The sequence below is a fragment of the Hyposmocoma kahamanoa genome, unplaced genomic scaffold (genome assembly GCF_003589595.1).
Source record: "Hyposmocoma kahamanoa isolate Upper Pololo Valley unplaced genomic scaffold, ASM358959v1 192, whole genome shotgun sequence".
In the NCBI taxonomy this organism is placed as follows: Eukaryota; Metazoa; Arthropoda; class Insecta; order Lepidoptera; family Cosmopterigidae; genus Hyposmocoma; species Hyposmocoma kahamanoa.
This window is the reverse complement of record NW_020653719.1, coordinates 9,372,428-9,389,498: the sequence shown is the minus strand read 5'-3', so window position 1 is coordinate 9,389,498 and position 17,071 is coordinate 9,372,428. Positions and strand designations below refer to the sequence as shown.

At 37.9% G+C, this 17,071-nt stretch overlaps 4 protein-coding genes across 5 annotated transcripts in view; 1 reads left to right on the top strand and 3 right to left on the bottom strand.

Annotated features, from left to right (window-relative positions):
- LOC113226511 (odorant receptor Or1-like) overlaps positions 1-2,599 on the bottom strand; it is a 25,036-nt gene extending 22,437 nt beyond the window's left edge. The window contains exons 1-4 of the mRNA XM_026459153.1: positions 2,227-2,599; positions 1,832-1,966; positions 1,053-1,221; positions 773-876 (exon numbers count right to left, since the gene is read on the bottom strand). Of these exons, the coding sequence (XP_026314938.1) occupies positions 773-876; positions 1,053-1,221; positions 1,832-1,966; positions 2,227-2,567 (749 nt within the window). The 5' untranslated portion in view covers positions 2,568-2,599. The remainder of the gene's footprint in view (positions 1-772; positions 877-1,052; positions 1,222-1,831; positions 1,967-2,226) is intronic.
- A 1,120-nt stretch (positions 2,600-3,719) lies between these two features.
- On the top strand, positions 3,720-7,086 carry LOC113226576 (conserved oligomeric Golgi complex subunit 2). Its single transcript, XM_026459267.1, has 6 exons — positions 3,720-3,898; positions 3,987-4,214; positions 4,565-5,411; positions 5,586-5,791; positions 6,022-6,464; positions 6,805-7,086. Exons 1-6 carry the CDS (start codon positions 3,767-3,769, stop codon positions 7,076-7,078), a joined length of 2,130 nt encoding a protein of 709 aa, XP_026315052.1. The 5' UTR covers positions 3,720-3,766; the 3' UTR covers positions 7,079-7,086.
- An 81-nt stretch (positions 7,087-7,167) lies between these two features.
- LOC113226556 (DNA polymerase iota) lies at positions 7,168-9,164 on the bottom strand. The gene has a single exon (XM_026459225.1). It carries the CDS (start codon positions 9,061-9,063, stop codon positions 7,252-7,254), a length of 1,812 nt encoding a protein of 603 aa, XP_026315010.1. The 5' UTR covers positions 9,064-9,164; the 3' UTR covers positions 7,168-7,251.
- A 1,902-nt stretch (positions 9,165-11,066) lies between these two features.
- LOC113226503 lies at positions 11,067-16,572 on the bottom strand. 2 transcript variants are annotated; one of them, XM_026459137.1, is made up of 2 exons: positions 13,975-16,572; positions 11,067-11,214 (listed from the first exon to the last, which is right to left on the bottom strand). In XM_026459137.1, exon 1 carries the CDS (start codon positions 16,542-16,544, stop codon positions 15,090-15,092), a length of 1,455 nt encoding a protein of 484 aa, XP_026314922.1. In that variant the 5' UTR covers positions 16,545-16,572; the 3' UTR covers positions 11,067-11,214; positions 13,975-15,089. The 2 variants fall into 2 exon arrangements, with proteins under 2 accessions (XP_026314922.1, XP_026314923.1); XM_026459138.1 differs by having other exon boundaries at positions 16,097-16,572.
- Between the last annotated feature and the right edge of the window lie 499 nt (positions 16,573-17,071).

Genomic DNA, 17,071 nt, shown 5'->3' with positions numbered 1-17,071 from the left:
TAGCACTTCATTATTAGGCGACAGTTTACATTTTTTGTGCAACTTATATTAAAATTTTTAGTTATTATAAGATACGCCTAGCACTTGATACCCTCGTTATTATTTTGTTTCAAATTGTTTTCATTAATTTATTTATGATCTAACTAATTCCAAGCCATACCACAGAGTCCTAAAAAAACTTATTACTTATTACTTACACGTTTTATTATTGTAAGTAGGTACACATTGTATTTGAAGATAGTTTAAATCGAACGTGATCGCGATACTTTCTCGCGATCCTTTCATTTGGTCGTCTGGCAATAACACGTAGTACTTAAAAATTAACAAAGTTTTATATGAAACTGTCCTTTTAAGCTGGTCTCGTTTATGAAACCAAGTTTTATCATTTAATACAGAAAACATGGGTTTCATCCACCATAATTTGCCTTTTTGATTTGATTGAAATTTGAGTAACAAATTTGCAGGTAACGTTATCTAACTTCATAGTTTTTTCAGTTACAAGTCATAAACAAATAAAACGATCCTGTAATTGCCTCCTATTTGTATCATTTTTAATCAGTAAATAAATTTATTTGGCGTAGTGAATATGAATTTTTCTCAGTTTTAAATATATTAAAAACATATATAGATATTGTTTTACTATTCGGCCTGATAGCAAAAAATGGCCGGATAGGCCAGATACCGGATAGTTACCGGATATCCGTTTCATCTCTATTCTATATCTATGATTTAGACACAGGGATAGAAAGTTTATATATACGAGTATACTGACGAAACAATTGACTGGTGTTGCACAATGCATTCAGTAAGAATTTTGTAGTTTTCCGTTTGAATCAAATTCATTTCCTGTCCTCGTTTTTTCCATGTTGGTTTTACCTGCAAAAAATGCTTTGTAGTAATCTAAGTTGTGAAGTTAGTTATGATCTCAAATGCTACTTAAAAACACGAAAAGTAAATCGCAATTCACTTACTTGGATTTCGTCCTAGCTACGACCAACTAATCACTCGAGTGACATACATTTTTAAAAGTAACCGAAATAAAACAAACGTACGCTCATAAGTTTATCCTTAACAATGTCTAGCTGGCCACAGCCGAAGAGGACCATCGAAAGGGCAACGCTGTCGACGCCGAAGTACATGTACGCGCTTATGCAAATTGTCAGCAGCTGAAACGCGTAGCCTAAGTGGTAATGCGGAGATTGATCGGCATGAACTGGCATCCTGCATAGAAATAAACGTATAGTACACGTAATTATATATTGAATGAATGAAGAGTACGCTCCTCGCTTACCGAATGCAAACACTGTTCTGTGTCACATTTGTGTAAGAACAGTGTTAATGTGTAGCAGCGTTTAGTAGTCGTGCAAATCCTCAATTTTACTATATATTTTGTCCAAAGTGATTGATTCAACAATTTCACTGATGCGGAATAACCAAAGCCATTTTTGAGGTAGCATAAACTCAAGTGCGAATCATGACGTTATATAATGCCCTTCTTAGAAACATTAATTTTTGTAAAACAATCATTGACTTACAAATAAATGGACGACGGGTCTAATACAAAAACCACGAAAAAAATGTCCCAAGTCAACCTATTCGAAATTTAAATTGTAATGTCATCGCAGTATCGCGCTGTCAATCGAACAAATGAAGACTAAAGCGGAGTTTGGCGCTCTGTATACGATTTTAGCGCCTTACAAGTGCGGACACTTTTTAGCGCGGACCCGACGTCCATATAATTGTAAGTCAATGAAAACAATTGAAGTTTTCATCCTAAATACCTCCTTATTACTTCGCACAGCGTTATTTCACCTATAATTTTATAACTTACCACATATCAAATGGAAACTTGCGATTTGTGTCGTCAAACAGTGGCTTGAGTGCCCAAAGACCACATGTGGCTTGCGAACTGATCATGAAGCCCAAAAGAAGCCGCTTGATCCGTGATGCGTGGAACTTTAGAATTCTATATCAAAATAAAAACGAAAGGTAGGTAATGAAACACAAGCGGATTGTGCGTGTGTGTGTGTGTGTGTGTGAAAAATAGCTCCTTATTCTAGAGAAGCCTTTACCTTCAGGAAATAAAAAACTAGTCTACAACAGAGTAGCAGTTTATGGCCACTTCATTCACGCGATTTTGTTTAGACTTTGTTTTCATTGAGCAATCGTAAAATCTTTGGTGATATTTCTATTTACTTAGGTGCCTTCTTACTTATTAGTACTTACTTCACATGTACAGGCGATTGCGGCTTAAAAACATCCCCATTCATACGTTTCAACAAATCTTTAAGTATTTTCATATTCAATTGAAAGACCGTCACTTTGAAGCACAAACATGCCTGGGTGAACAATAAATAAGATGCTTGAGAAACGGCATCAAGGTCGCCCCACACCTGAATAATATAAATTGTTTGAAATAAAAGAAATGCGTATTGTAGAGACATCATAAAGATTCTGTAGCACTTTTGTGTTAAAGACTCTTGATCTGGTGGCACCCAGACACCAAACAATTTCATTACGAATTTTGCTCGGTTCAAATAGAGATCTTCAACATTTAGTTCGACCATTTCTTCGATTATAAAAAACAAGAATGTTCAAAGAGGACTATCGAGAAGGGTTGTTCTAACAATATTGCAATAAGCTGTGGTTAATATCCGTTTATAGGATCATTATTGTATAATTTTGTACAATAACGGCGTAATTTAGGCTTCATTAGAATGAGGTTTAAATTGATGTTGTTTGTGGAGGGATAATTGGCATATCGACAGTACTTAATACTTTTACATAGTTATATTAATATGTAGATATTGGTGTGGACCAAAATTTCTGCTTAATCTAATTGCCACATTTATGTTTTATTCTCCGGGACAATTATTTTTGTGGCGGCTTAGACGCCGCCTATTATCACCGGCTCGCTGTGGCAGTCTCTTTGGACGAGAGTCGCCAAGGAGAGTATCACACTTGCCAAAAATATTCGATACCTAGTGTTTTAGTTCCGTAAATTGTCACTTAAGTCAGAGCGATTGCAAATTGTCGGAATTATTTTCTACATACAATTATTATGAAATATTAGTTTATGAAGTTCACAAGGCTGTTTTATTGTTCGTTAGAGGAACGACAAACTCCCCAAATTGGAAGGACTAGACTAAAGTAGTAGTACTGGACTAGACTCGGTTTTTATCTTCGAGTGTCACACTTGCCAAAAATATTTGATAGTGTTCTAATTACGTAAATTGTCATTTAAGTCCATTGACATTTAAGTTAGAGGGAGTCGGAATTATTTCGTACGTACGTACGTACATGTAATTGTTATGAAATATTACAGTTTTTACGAGGCCGTTTTATTGTTCGTTAGGGGAACGATAAATTCCCCAAGTTTTATATTACCTACGTGCTTAGTTCTACTATTCAGTGTATAGGGTACAGAAAGAACTAGCAACTTGCAGAAGCCAATGTATTGATTTGTGAAGTTTCAACGAGAAAAATATTAGATATAAATACGTTCTCCCAGTTATTTAGAATAACTTCCTTCATTCCAAGTTACATTTCTTAATTTTTTTCGGAATAATTTCATTTATTTTCATTTAGGAAAAATTTTTTCCTGTTGTGAAAGATGTCAAAAAATCAAACTTCGTGTATCTCGTAAATAGTCTAATGTGTATCCGAACTCAAAAAACTGACGTGTGATGTGTCAGACCTACGTCAGAGAAGTGTCAAAATGGTCGCAAAAGAAAGCGATTTAAATAGGTAATTTTGCAGTTTTCTAATGATATTTCGTAACGATGGTGCCTTCATAGAAAAGAACTACAAGCCCAGTAGCATGGATAACGATTCTATAGAGTTTACACTGCCGCCGGCACCACGGGGACTGTGTTTCGACCGGAATGATTTCGTCAAGGTATTTCCGCGAATTTCCTGTGATACTTTTCGATTTTATGCTAAAGTGCTTTACGCATGTTTTCATTACGAGTTTATATAAATTGCAGACAAATTTCTCCGTCGATAATTTCTTGGTGGAGCACCAAAATGTGGCTTCTTTGGAGACGATGCGTGATGATTTGGGCGTCTACCTAAAAGTGCTTCGGCTGGCAATGATAGAGTTAATCAACAAAGATTACGCGAATTTCGTCAACCTGTGTGCCACTCTTATCGGCTTCGACAAAGCTATAATAAAAATTCAAGTGCCGTTAGCGCATCTGAATGAAGAAGTGGGAGTGAGTAATTTTTATTGTTGTTCTAGTGATAGCAATCCATTGTGAAATGATTGACATTTATATAATAAATACTGAATGTTAATGAAATAATATAAATTTGTAAGGGTGCTGGTGAATTTACAGGCACATGGGACTTGTCAACTTATGTCTCAGGGTGATGGGTGCAGTGGCTGTACCTCTGAGACCTCTAAAGTAGGGCATCATTATGTCATTGATAATAAAATACCTTCAAATCTGATAAGGCTGTGCAGTTGTTCCACTGATTTATTTTCCTATCAACAATTGTAAATAACATTGTAGTAAAAGTAGAGGTCACATATATAATAACTTATATGCTTTTAACATTACAGACTGTAAAACAATGCTTGGAAGATGCAATGAAAGAGTTGTCTATGTGGCTGAGTCAGAGACATGCACTTCAAAAAAAGAAACAGCTTCTTAAATACTACAGCCAAACTATCAACTGCCTAAACACACTTCAAAACATATTAAGAAACATTGCTGACAAGAAAAAACTTGATCAAGTAGCCCTTGTTGACCGAGCAGCAATGCAATACAATCAATTAAAATTCTCTATTTCAAAATGTGAAAGTCAGATCAAGCCAGACCATAAAACACTATTTAAAGAAGTGGGAAACAAGCTTGTACAAACCCTAAATGAATTACTGTTCCAGTTTTGGAACGACAATGATGAAGAGAATCTTTTGAAAACACTAATCACATTGACTTCATTAGATCGTGTGAGTGAAACAGAAATGTATATTAGAAAGCAAGCTGTCGCTCCATTACTTCAGGATATCATTAATGAGCCGTCACTGCAAAGAAGCAAGGATGGACTCCAAGGCATCTATGAAAGAATTTTATTCTTATTAGAGACCAAGTTAAAACTATTGTTAACTGTTATGCAACATTCTAAGTTGATGTTTCATGTGAAGAATTACAGGTTTTTAGTGAATTGTTTTTGGTGCGAAGTTGAGAACAGACTAGAGGTTAATCTTGCTTCAATATTTGCTCCTGGCAACCCGCAGATATTCTATAGGAGGTACAGTGAAAGCATGCAGTTCATAAGAAAGTTAGAAGGGTATTGTACAGACGAGAAAACAATGAAGTTATTGAGGGAAACAACGGAGTATAGGAGTTTTCAGAAGAGATGGAACTTGCCAGTTTATTTTCAAATACGGTTTCAAGAAATTGCAGGTAAGAGACAGTTATTTCCTAATGTTAACAATATTACATAAACATAGTCTTTTTGAAGTCTTCAAATCAAGCACACTTATTTACAGGTGTGATTTATTAGAAAAATAAGTTATAAAAACATTTTGCAAATGTCTTTTAATGAAGCTTTATTAAAGTGTAAACATTTACTTTCAGGAGGTTACGAAGCAGTGCTACAAAAGAATCCCACTGTTGGAGCTGAAGAGGGTTTTATTCTAAAAGAAACCAGCAGGTGCTGGATGGCCCTGCAAGAGTGCTGGTCTGATGGAGTTTACATAGAGGCCTTAGCGCACAAGTTTTGGAAGCTCTCTTTGCAGTTACTATCAAGATATGTCAATTGGGCATCCACTTATTGTGCTCAGGTATTTTGAACTTTTTTGAAGCAGTCATGATTTCATTTTGATTGTAATTCAACATGAATTCGTCAAAACAAACTGAAAGTTTGTTGCACAGAGGATGATACCATCTGCACATAGCATTCACTAAGTCTTACATCCCATTTTCTTATAAAAACTTATTTGACCACAACCATATAACAGTAACAAGCAAAACAAGCACTAGAACTTTATTAAATTTTGTCTTTTATTTCCAGAGAAACTCTCCCAAACAAGAATTGACAAGTGTAAATAAAACTCTTCTAGATAACAGTATTGACATCCATATTGACGTACAAATTCTTTTGGAAAGGTTACCAAGTTTCCTGACTCTTGCTGAAATGAGGATACCAGTTGAAAACAAAGATATACTTAGGCATAGTCTTAAACCTTCAGAAAGTGCTTTACAAGGGACGAAAGTAAAAATCAGAGAGTGCATAGTACATGAATTGTATGATCACTTCAATGTTCAGTTGAAGCAAGTGAGTGACATACCAAGATTATATCGAAAGACTAATAGAAGCATACCAACAAAGCCTTGTGCATATATTGAAACAATATCTAAAGCTCTCCAGGAGTTTAATGAGAATGCAATAAAGAGACTGGATAATGCATTCCTAATTGAGTTGTATGAATCGTTATTTAATGTTATGACTGTATCGTAAGTATTTTTGGCATTGTATAATTAGACTAATCTATGAACACATTGAAAGATATACACATGTTTTATGCATATTTTTAGAAAAGAAAATATTGAGTAATTATTTTGATATTTGCACTACTTTTATTTTACCCTGATATAAAAGGATTAATTAAATTGTAAATTTATTTATAATGGTGAACTTTACATATTTGGTAACAAACATGGTTCTTATTCACGTCCTCACCTTTTATGTCGTACCATATCTATTTCTTCCATTCACTAGTCAATTGTAAAATGACTTAAAATGCATATTATAATAATGTATTCACAATACCAATGCACACTTTTATTTTTACAGATATTACAAATATGTGGAAGACGTTTTGACCTCCATTACGAGAACTGAGGAGTCACTAAGAAGACTGAAGCAAATCAGGGAGAAGAGTTCCCAACAGAGCACAGAGAGCGGCGGTGTTACCGATGGCGACAAGATTCGGCTGCAACTCAACGTTGACGTCGTCTCATACGGGAACCTAGCCGAAAGCTTGAGAGTCAATGTAAATACTGTTCACAAGTTCGATGACTTGAGTTCCATGGTCACAGATGCTGTAAAAAATATAGATATTAAATGATATGCCCAGTTGCACACTAACATATTTATTTTAAACCCTCTTCAATTAAATAAAACAAAACATTTTTAACATAAACATGTATTTGATCAGCTGAATAAAATTGTATGATTTGAAAAAATAGAAACCATTCACTTACACTTAAAATAATTAACAAGATAAAAATCTTACTAATACTATTTGTGTGGAACAAAATATTTCAAAATTGTGTTCGGTTTAGCTTTGTTCGTTCTGGGACTACTTCTCTGCACTGGCATCCCTGAGCTTGAGGGGTTTTTCCACATTGTCTTAAGTTCTTGCTGCATTTCATCTGGAAGGGCATTGAATACCTCTTTGTCAACATAACTCGGGCAATCATCACAGTTTCCTCCTTCAGCCACATCATTCATTGTGTCTGATGCATCTGAGAGGCATTCCTTTGCAGGACTGGCTCTCGGTGTTAAAGATCTGTCTCTTGAATTCAGTCTAAGTTCTGAAACTTTTTCCAGCTCTTTAGAATTCAATCTGAGTTCACCCACTTTCAATTTACTTGGTGATGCAATGTCTTCCTTTGACAGGCATCTTCTTTTAGCTATCCAGTTAACTTTTTTAGGCTTTTTAGGTGATGGTTCCACTTCAGCATCAGAGAGATCAGTTGTTGTGCTACTACTGGGTGAGGCAGCTGAGTAGTCCATGGAGGAAACTGAGGTGTCACCATCATTTTGCAAATTGAGAACAGATTGTACAGAAATGTCATTCATTAAGTAGTTGACTATGGAACTTCTTCCAGTCATACGTTCTTGGAACTTAGTGAATGCGAGACCAACAAGAGTCAAATGGAATGGTTTATTTAAATCAATTAACTTATTGAACAATCTCATAATTATTGTCATCAGCTTCTGCTGACCAGATGCAGTTACTGTTAAAGTGCCACTGGCAATGGTGAAAAGGGAGGGTGAAATCTGACACTGTCTTGATTCCCTGTGACTGCTCAACCTCTTGGCATCTTTCTTCCTTAGTGTCACTCGTAATGAGACTGGGATGCGTCCATCTTCCCTTACCAATACAAGCAGCCTCTGGAGCAGGGCTTCAAATTTTTCTTCCACCTCACTCTTTACACTGACAGTCTTGAAACTGTCCTCCAAGCCTATACTCTGAGGCTTCCCTGTCTGTTTCACTGGAGTATTATCTTCCCCTATACTTAATTTTTTCAGTCTAACAGCCATGTCACTACTGAAATGTTTCTTTAACACTTCAACGGATACTTGTTGCAGATCACTCACGGACAAAACTTTCTGAGATATGAGAGTTTCTGTGGTCTTTGACCCAATTGTTGGAATGGAACGAACACTCTGGAGTGTAGCCATAAAATTTACTGCATGCTGTGGAAATATTGTAGTCTGGTCGTTGGGTTTGTGTAATGGACAGATCAGTTTAGCCAGTAGTTTATTGTGTGCAATACCAGCACATATTGTGAACCCTAATTCATCAAATACTTTCTTCCTCACCTCACTTGCTATTTGTGATGCTATCTTCAGTCTGTTATGGCATCCACAACACTCCATGCTGGGTTCTTCATAAAGGTGACCACTCAGGGTGATATTGTTAACATCAGTAGATTTTAACCTCTCCTGTACTAAGTTTGTGACATCAATAAAGTTTTCATCCATACCCAATTTCTCGACAGGGCATTTCCAGCTCTGTAGGATTGCAAAAATCTTGTTAGAAGCTGCTCTGTAATCATGCAAGTCTTCTCCATTTACCAGTTTTAAATTGGGACAAAGTTTTAAGGCTTCTGTAACGAGCATGCATTTCTGGATTCCGTAATTGCGGGCCTCGTAGTTGCTGGTCACCACAATGTTTTTCTGCTGGATGCCGAGTGGAACAGTGCACAGTTCGGGACTTCGCACCATCTCCACTTGAGCGTAAAAGCAATCTATATCGATGTGGATAATGCTCTTAGGGTGTTCGTTGTCGATATCGTTAAATGTGGAACAACTCGATTCCATGGTTCTGCGAAAATAACGACGATTTAGTCATAAACTACTTTGTTCTAACTTAGTTTTACCTGTTGCAATTTAAGACAACGAATTTTCGGTTTGTAACTTACCTGTCCTCCATGACTGTATCATTTATGGATGGAATAATAATAGCAGTATAAATACAACAAAAGTTATTAGGAAATTATTGTTTTTCTTTCATAAATTCCGAAATTTTGTAAAAAAATTATTGGACAATCACGACACATCAACAGAAATGGTGTTGCCATAAATTTAAGAGAAAATTATTATTTGTTTATAAAGCATTGGCTTCAGAGCCATCAGCTTAATGGTAACTAGTAATCAAGAAACGCACAACGTACATAAACTAAAAATTAATTAATTAATTCGTGTAAAAAATGTAACTATTAAAACCCGCCCTTAAGAGAAAAGTAATTCCCTCTTTTATTTTATGTTTTCTGTACCCTCTAAACGTTCTGTGGTCTAGTATGTACTCTACAATTGGAGGATGGGAAAAAATAGTCTTAAGGGTAGTATTCCACGTGACTCAAGTATTCGAACGTGACTCAAGTATCGCCGTGATCATCAATCATTGAAGCAAGGCTTGAGCATTGATTCAAGTCTTAAGCATTTCGTTTATTCTTGAATAGTACTCAGTGCTGTACTCAGCTGAACTACACTCAAGTTTTCACTCAAGTTTGGGTTAGGATTATCCATGGTTCTATGCGATTTTCGTTCATTCATTCGTATTTGTCTTTTACTACTTGATTGTATCGCCTCAGTTCTCTTTGCCTTTCATTATAGGAAGAATTTTAACATTGTCAAAATCAAATACGTTACGCTGAAATTTACTATTGGAAATGAAAATTATTTATTACGCTGATCGAAAGGGATATAAAAAATGTACACAGGCGGCGATGATCGCTACAATTCCTAAATTGCTATGATATGTATTATCATTGGAAATTTTTAAACCAATGTAGCGTTTAAGAAAAGTTGTTATTATCTATATGCCTATCAACAAAACAAAGCTTGTATTATTGAAACTACCTAGATTTTAACTTAGAAGTTTAAATTATAACATTCTAGTTGGTCAAAATCAAATAATTCCATTGGTAAAATATTAAATTTGAAAACGCCATTTTATAAGTTACTTTGAATGTAAGTCTTATACTTAGGAAATGATACTCTTAACAGATACTCCGGAATCATATCGTAATAAAATCATATACCTACAGTTACCCATAAAAGAATAGTTAACTTTAATGATCCAGTACATACAAACGTAAACAAACCAGAATCCTTAGAATAATAACGCATAGAATGATAGTTTCACATCAAACGAACTGTTACAAGAGAGGCAAAAATCAAATTAATGTAGACTAGTTTTAATAGTAGGTTAATTTTCGGTTTTTGTGAATATTTATATAAAAATACAAGTTGAAACGCGTTACTTCCTTGTGGAATGTAATATTAGTATCTATTTTATGTTTGTCCGACGTATTTTTACACTCATTTACCGCACATTTCGTCATTTTTAGCTAAAATTCTTGATCTGTTCGCGATGCAAGTTGACATTGAGCACTGAAGGCCCGCCCGCTCGTGTAGGCCCATTGGGCGCGCTTCAATTTGTCTCACTTAGCGTGTGCGGACTAGGTTTCTATGCGTTATTATTCTAAGCCAGAATCTGTATTTCAGGTGCGATTGGGTAACCATGGTTGTCTGATTTCACTCATCTGCTATGATAGGGTAAATTTATTTTTTTACCAAATTTTCCATGTCGTACTGATCTTGTAGGTCTTTCAACATCTGAAGCAATTGAGTATGATATTCATCATTGATATATTTTGATAAAGATCAAAATTCTCAAATGGTTTCATCGTAATCTTGTAATTTTTTCACCGATTATTATGTACTCAAGCGCAACCCGGACTTCACTCAAGTAAATACATATTTTGACAACACTCAAGACAAGATTTTACAGTTGAGTACCGTTTAGGAAACAGTTCTTCTTCTTCTTCTTTATTAGTGGCTTGTTTTGTGACTTTCACAATTCCGCCAATGTCACGTCGTAGGTAGCCTCTACACGGGAGGAGTGGATTTGTTTTCAAATATAATTTTGATCCTTACTGCTGTCTGTGAGACTCGAAGCGGGTTTATCTAAAATAAAGCACACAGTTGCAACATCACAGGACAACACAAAGCATAGCCTAATAAAACAGGGTTGTTAATAAAAGTTATAGGTATATTAATGATGAGTTAATGCAAGCAGTGTAGTTTTAGATAGGGGTTATATAAGAAATTAAAAGTAAATAAATAATTAGATAGAATACAAAAAGGGAAAAAACAGAAAAAGGTAAACATTTTACAATTTTAATTGGTTAATTGCCAAAAATTTTTTTAAAATTTTAAAAGGGGAGGGCTTGGACATCTCGAGGATGCACTTTATGTTGGTTGGACGAGGGACATCTTGAGGGAGTAAATCGTAAAGAGAAATGTTCAGCTTAGGGCAGTTAAAAAGAACATGATCTGTGGTGCCATCCTCAACGCCACACTCACACAGAGAGGTATCCCTTATCCTAATTTTAGCAAGATGGACGGGAGTGCATGCATGCCCAAGCCTTAGGCGACAGATGATGGATACGGCCTGTTTACTGAACAGTTTTTGTTTAAAAAACCAGGGTTTGTTTGGGATACATTTTTGAATCTCGTAGTAGTATTTACCTGCCCGATTTCTGGTGTTTTGCCAATCGACCTGCCATGATCTCAGTAGATGATCATGCGCCAGGGTGAGAAGATCATGGTGGTACACTTTGTCATAAGTTGGGGAGCCACTGGTAATGGCCTGTTTAGCACATAAGTCTGCAGTCTCGTTACCGGGAATACCGCAGTGCCCTGGGATCCATGCCAGGATAATGTTAAGTAGTTTAAGTTGGCATCGGTACAATACTTCTCGGATTTTCAAAATAATGGGGAACTTGTTTTTGAGGCGGAACGGATTAGATAATATTGCCTGGAGGGAACTTTGAGAGTCACTAAAAATAATGGTTTTACCTAAATTATGGGATTCAGCAAACTGGATTGCCTCAAGGAGAGAGACCGCTTCTCCGGTAAACACAGAGGTTAGCGGTGGGAGTTTGTAGTTAAGGAGTACTTTGTAGGCAGGTATCCATACGGCTGATCCTACAGCACCACCTTCCTGCAATTTAGAGGCATCCGTGTAAATCGGAAGCCAGCCTTCGTATTTGGTAGCTAATTTTTCTTTTAACAGTTTAGATGCGTGAGGAGAATCTTTGTTAATGCCAAAATTGAGGATGATCTCTGGTTTAAATGTTAGTGATTTAAAATTATTGTTAAATATTGGGAGTCGAGTGAACTGCTCTATGGGCAGGGAAGGTTTCCAGAATTTGTTAAAACTATGGAGCACACACGGCGTTTTATAATTAGCAGATTCCCTCGTCGCCTGCGACAACATCTGTAACCGTTCCAGAAGAGGGTGAGAAGCATGATGCACTGCTTTAATAAAAAATCGATCACTAAGGAATTGCCTACGAAGGTAAAGGGGAGGATCCACGCATTCGATTTGGAGTCCATTAATCGGGGATGATTTCATAGCGCCCAAAATTATGCGAAGACATTTAGATTGTATTTTAACTATTTTATCCAGAGGTAATTTATTACATGGATCCAAAAGGAAGGAGCCGTAATCCAAATGGCTACGGACTATTGCGTTATATAGCAGTTTTTGGGTAAAAGGATGTGCACCCCACCAAATACCCGCGAGGGTACGGAGAATGTTAACACCTTTCTCACATTTACCGCTGATGTAGTTAAAGTGTTGAATCCCACTTAGTTTGGAGTCTAAAAACATGCCCAAGAATTTGACATGTGTATCTACGGGAATGTAGTCACCCTGACATAAAATCTGGGGGGATGGGATATTCCTTTTTCTACAAAATACAACACAACAACACTTGGGAACCGACAATGACAAGCCATGCTCGGCTAACCAATCGCTCAGATAGGTTAAGGCAGAAGTGAGGCGTGATGTTGCTTCCTGGACTGATTCTGATCGTACATACAGGGCTACATCGTCAGCATACTGCAGGACCTGGCAGAACGAGTTAACCGTCATTTCCAGATCCAGCGTGTAAACATTGTAGAGCAGGGGACTAAGTACGGAGCCCTGGGGGAGGCCTTTCCAGACAGATAGGGGAGGAATAGAAGTACCATGGCAGCGAATTTCGATAGATCTGGCTGAAATCGAGTTAACAATAAAACGAACCAACTTCTCAGGGACACTCAGCTGTCGTAGCTTACTTCTTAGCACCGGAAGAAGGACGTTATCGTAGGCGGCTGCTATATCCAGGAACACGCCTACGACATACTGTTTTTTTTGAAATGCTAAACGAATATCTGTGGTTAGGATACTCAAGCTGTCTAGTGTACTGGATCCCTTTCTGAACCCGAATTGAGTTTTTGCCAATAGACCGTGCCTCTCTAAAAACCATTCCAGTCGATTCCTTATCATATGTTCCATCACTTTGAATAGGGTAGAGGATAGGGCAATCGGTCTGTACGAGTTGCAGTCGAGGGGATCTTTGCCGGGCTTAAGAAGAGGGATGATAATTTGCTTGTTCCACTCATCCGGTATGATACCCCCGTCGAAGAAGGTGTTAACTAATTTTAGATAATATAATTTTGTTTTTTCCGTTGAGTTTACGAGGAATGAATATGGGATGCCATCTATTCCCGGAGCAGTATCCTTAAGCCCAGTTAATACCATATTCAATTCCAGTAGAGAGAAAGGACCATCAAGTTCTTCAGAAGCCGAGATATAGGTGAAAGTATGCAATGGGAGATTGTCCTTGTTTGGGACTGATGGGGGTGCTAGCTTGTCTGCAAATGAGTGAATCCAACCTGAGGGGTCGTTTGAGGTGTTTCCTTTAGGGCGTAGAGAGCCGCGGAATCTTTTAATCTGTCTCCAGACTACGGATGATGGAGTACGAGGTGACATGCTTTCACAGAAATTTGTCCAACCATGTTTTTTCTTTGGGGCCAGAACCCTTCTACATTGGGCTGCTACCTGCTTGTAGTGTAGAAAGTTCTCCTGAGACATTAGATCATTGTACTTCTTTTCTGCCTCCTTCCTTTTACGGATGGCGTCCGTGCAATCAGCGTCCCACCACGGAGGTGAAATCCTTCTGCGCGTTGTTTGTTTCTGAGGGATATTGGTGTGTGCTGACGTTAAAAGGGTTTCCTTGAATGCCCTGTATGCCGTAAGACAACTGTCCGGCGTCACGTCAGGGAGGGACTCCACTTTGTTATTGATTTCCATCGAAAAAGATGACCAGTCAGCTTTATTTAATCTAAATTTTAAAAGTGGGGGAGTGTAATGAACTTTTAATCTTTTATCCGGCATAGAGATAAGAATGGGGTAGTGATCACTTCCATATGTACTTTTGAGAGTGCACCATGTTAAAAGAGAAGCCAACTGCGGGGAACAAATTGTTAAGTCTATTGCACTGCATGGGTTCTGAGTTGGGTTGGGCCTTCTTGTGGGGCTGCCGTTATTTATAACGCACAAATCCAGCTCATCCAGGAGGTCAATAAGCAGGGTGCCAAATGAATCTGAACGATAAGATCCCCAGGACTCATGGTGCGCGTTAAAATCGCCCATAACAACTATAGGGGAGGGGAGCACTGATATAATGGAGCGAAGATCTTGCAAAACAAGAAAATTAGGGTGGGGAATATATATTGACACAAAAGAGATATCATCAATCCTTACTGCTACGGCGTTAAGTATATCTCTATTGTGTGAGGGGAGATGGATTTGGGAGAAGAGCAATGATTTATTAACAAAAAGTGCGCTCCCTCCATGTCCATCATCCCTGTCATCACGGAGACACGAGAATCCGGGCACATTGAAGATGTAGTCCCTGGGAAACCACGTCTCCGAGATGGCAAGGACTAACGGAGAGATTGTGTTTATTATATGTTGGAATTCATGTTTTTTGGATTTTAGACTGTTACTATTCCATTGAACAATATTCAGAGCCATTTTTAGTGAGTAGATTTAAAAGAGGTAAAATTTTTGGGGCAACGTTGGGCGGTAGTGGGACATCACTGAATTTTTTTAGAATGTTAATGACCAGTAACCATAGAAGGTCAAGGCAGTCATCATTAGGGGAGGTCTCTGTTGTGTTTGAGGGGTTACCTAAAGCACAGCCATCAGGAAGAGTAGAAGGACAATCTCTAATTATATTGTTGTGTGCTTCTCTGTCGTAACTTTTCCCTAAAGGGCCTGATTGGCGAGGTGTCAGAAATACTGTTTTTCTGTAAGACTGTGTTAGCGGGGTAGAGGGAGACAATTGTGTTGGGAAGGGTGGTGAAAGTGTAGTGGGTATGCTAGTGGACACCCTTGATGTGTCCGCATATGATCTTTTAACATTTGGGAAGAGAGCAGCAGCTTCCTGAAACGATATATTGTCCTGTGACATACGCATTTTGATAGATTTTTGCCGGGAGTGCTCAAGGCAGTTCCTGCTTGTGGCGAAATGGGTTCCTGAACAATGCAAACAAGTAGCATTATCCTCCACTACTGAGCAAGTCTCCCCGGGGTGAGATTGGGCGCATCTGTAACATCTAGGCTTGGATCGGCATTGGGTCTTAATGTGCCCGAAACGGCAGCAGTTGTTACATTGTATTGTGGGCAACTGGTAAGCATCTACTACTATAGACGTGTAATAGAGGAAAATTCTCGAGGGTAGATTTTGACCTTGAAATGTCAGTACGACCGTTTGGGTGGGGGCCCATGTAGTAACTCCATTATCAATCTGTTTGCGGTTTAGTCTTCTAGCTTTGAGCACAACACCACAATAGTCAGGTGTAACCATAGCCTCTACTAGCTCCTCCATTGTCAACTCCGTAGGGATACCTCTGATGAGCCCTAAGCGTGTGACATTGTAGTTCGGAATCACAGCTTCATATTTATATAAAGGTAGGAAATGATTGTTGATAAACTCGTTGGCGTCCTTACCAGTCTTAAATTCCACAGCTATTCTGTTCCGACCAACCTTTTTGATTCCACCATAAACAACATTACTAATTTTATTTTTGTTTAAAAATTGACCAAAGATTATGGGGCGGATAGTAGTACCAGACGAGGGAGTTGTCTCCTGTCGTGAAACATGGACAATAAACGGACCTTTATCCTGTTCCGAATACAGTTTGGGCATTTCTGTCAGCGACGGGTGAGTGTAAATTGCCTTGGGATCACTGGATTGGCTTGTAACCGGGGGTGTGGACGACGGTTGTTGCAGTGAATCCGTTATAGCTTTTTTATTGGGTTCTGGTTGAGACTCATGATCAATATCCAGACGTCGTTTTGTGGCATAAGGCGTAAAGACAGCAGGAGATAACTCCATTGGCACTGGAGACAGATCCCTGTCCGGAGGGTCAGGGGGATCGGGAGGAACCCTGTCCATTGTTTACGACGTAAACAACGGAAGGGAGGGAGTTTAGTTAGTTATTAAGCACTTACCCAAGCAGGTAAACATAAAACACAACTATACACTAATATAAAACAGCTCAGAGACTGTGGAACAATCGCCTAAAATAACCAAATTCCAAACACGTGTATCAGCTAACACTCCGAACCATAGATCCTCCGTCGAAGACCTAGGAAACAGTAAAACTGAAACAAATCTCAAGCATTGTTCTAAAATTAAGACACAAGCTGTCACTTCCTCTGACATTACTCAGGTGAACTCCGATTACAGATTCTACGCTTGAGTAATGTTCTGGAATAAAAACTCCGCTTGAAATCATACTCAAGTCGACTTGAGCATTGAGTAGAGTACTGGAATACGACCCTAAAGTTCTCTGCACATAAAGAATTTAAAAAATATATCAGTCGCTGTCATTAGTGTCAAATAACTGTCAACTTCCTTCGGGGAAAAAGTGGGTGTTCAAGACAGGCACAGTGAAATCGCAAAATAAACAGTAATAAATA

What these genes read in the sequence shown, in the direction of transcription:
- LOC113226556 (XM_026459225.1), bottom strand. Translation starts at nt 9,063, where the DNA reads ATGGAATCGAGTTGTTCCACATTTAACGATATCGACAACGAACACCCT.
- LOC113226503 (XM_026459137.1), bottom strand. Translation starts at nt 16,544, where the DNA reads ATGGACAGGGTTCCTCCCGATCCCCCTGACCCTCCGGACAGGGATCTG.
- LOC113226576 (XM_026459267.1), top strand. Translation starts at nt 3,767, where the DNA reads ATGATATTTCGTAACGATGGTGCCTTCATAGAAAAGAACTACAAGCCC. An exon ending in ACGGTTTCAAGAAATTGCAG is followed by an intron (nt 5,412 to 5,585) that starts GTAAGAGACAGT and finishes ATTTACTTTCAG; the next exon opens with GAGGTTACGAAGCAGTGCTA. An exon ending in CATCCACTTATTGTGCTCAG is followed by an intron (nt 5,792 to 6,021) that starts GTATTTTGAACT and finishes TTTTATTTCCAG; the next exon opens with AGAAACTCTCCCAAACAAGA.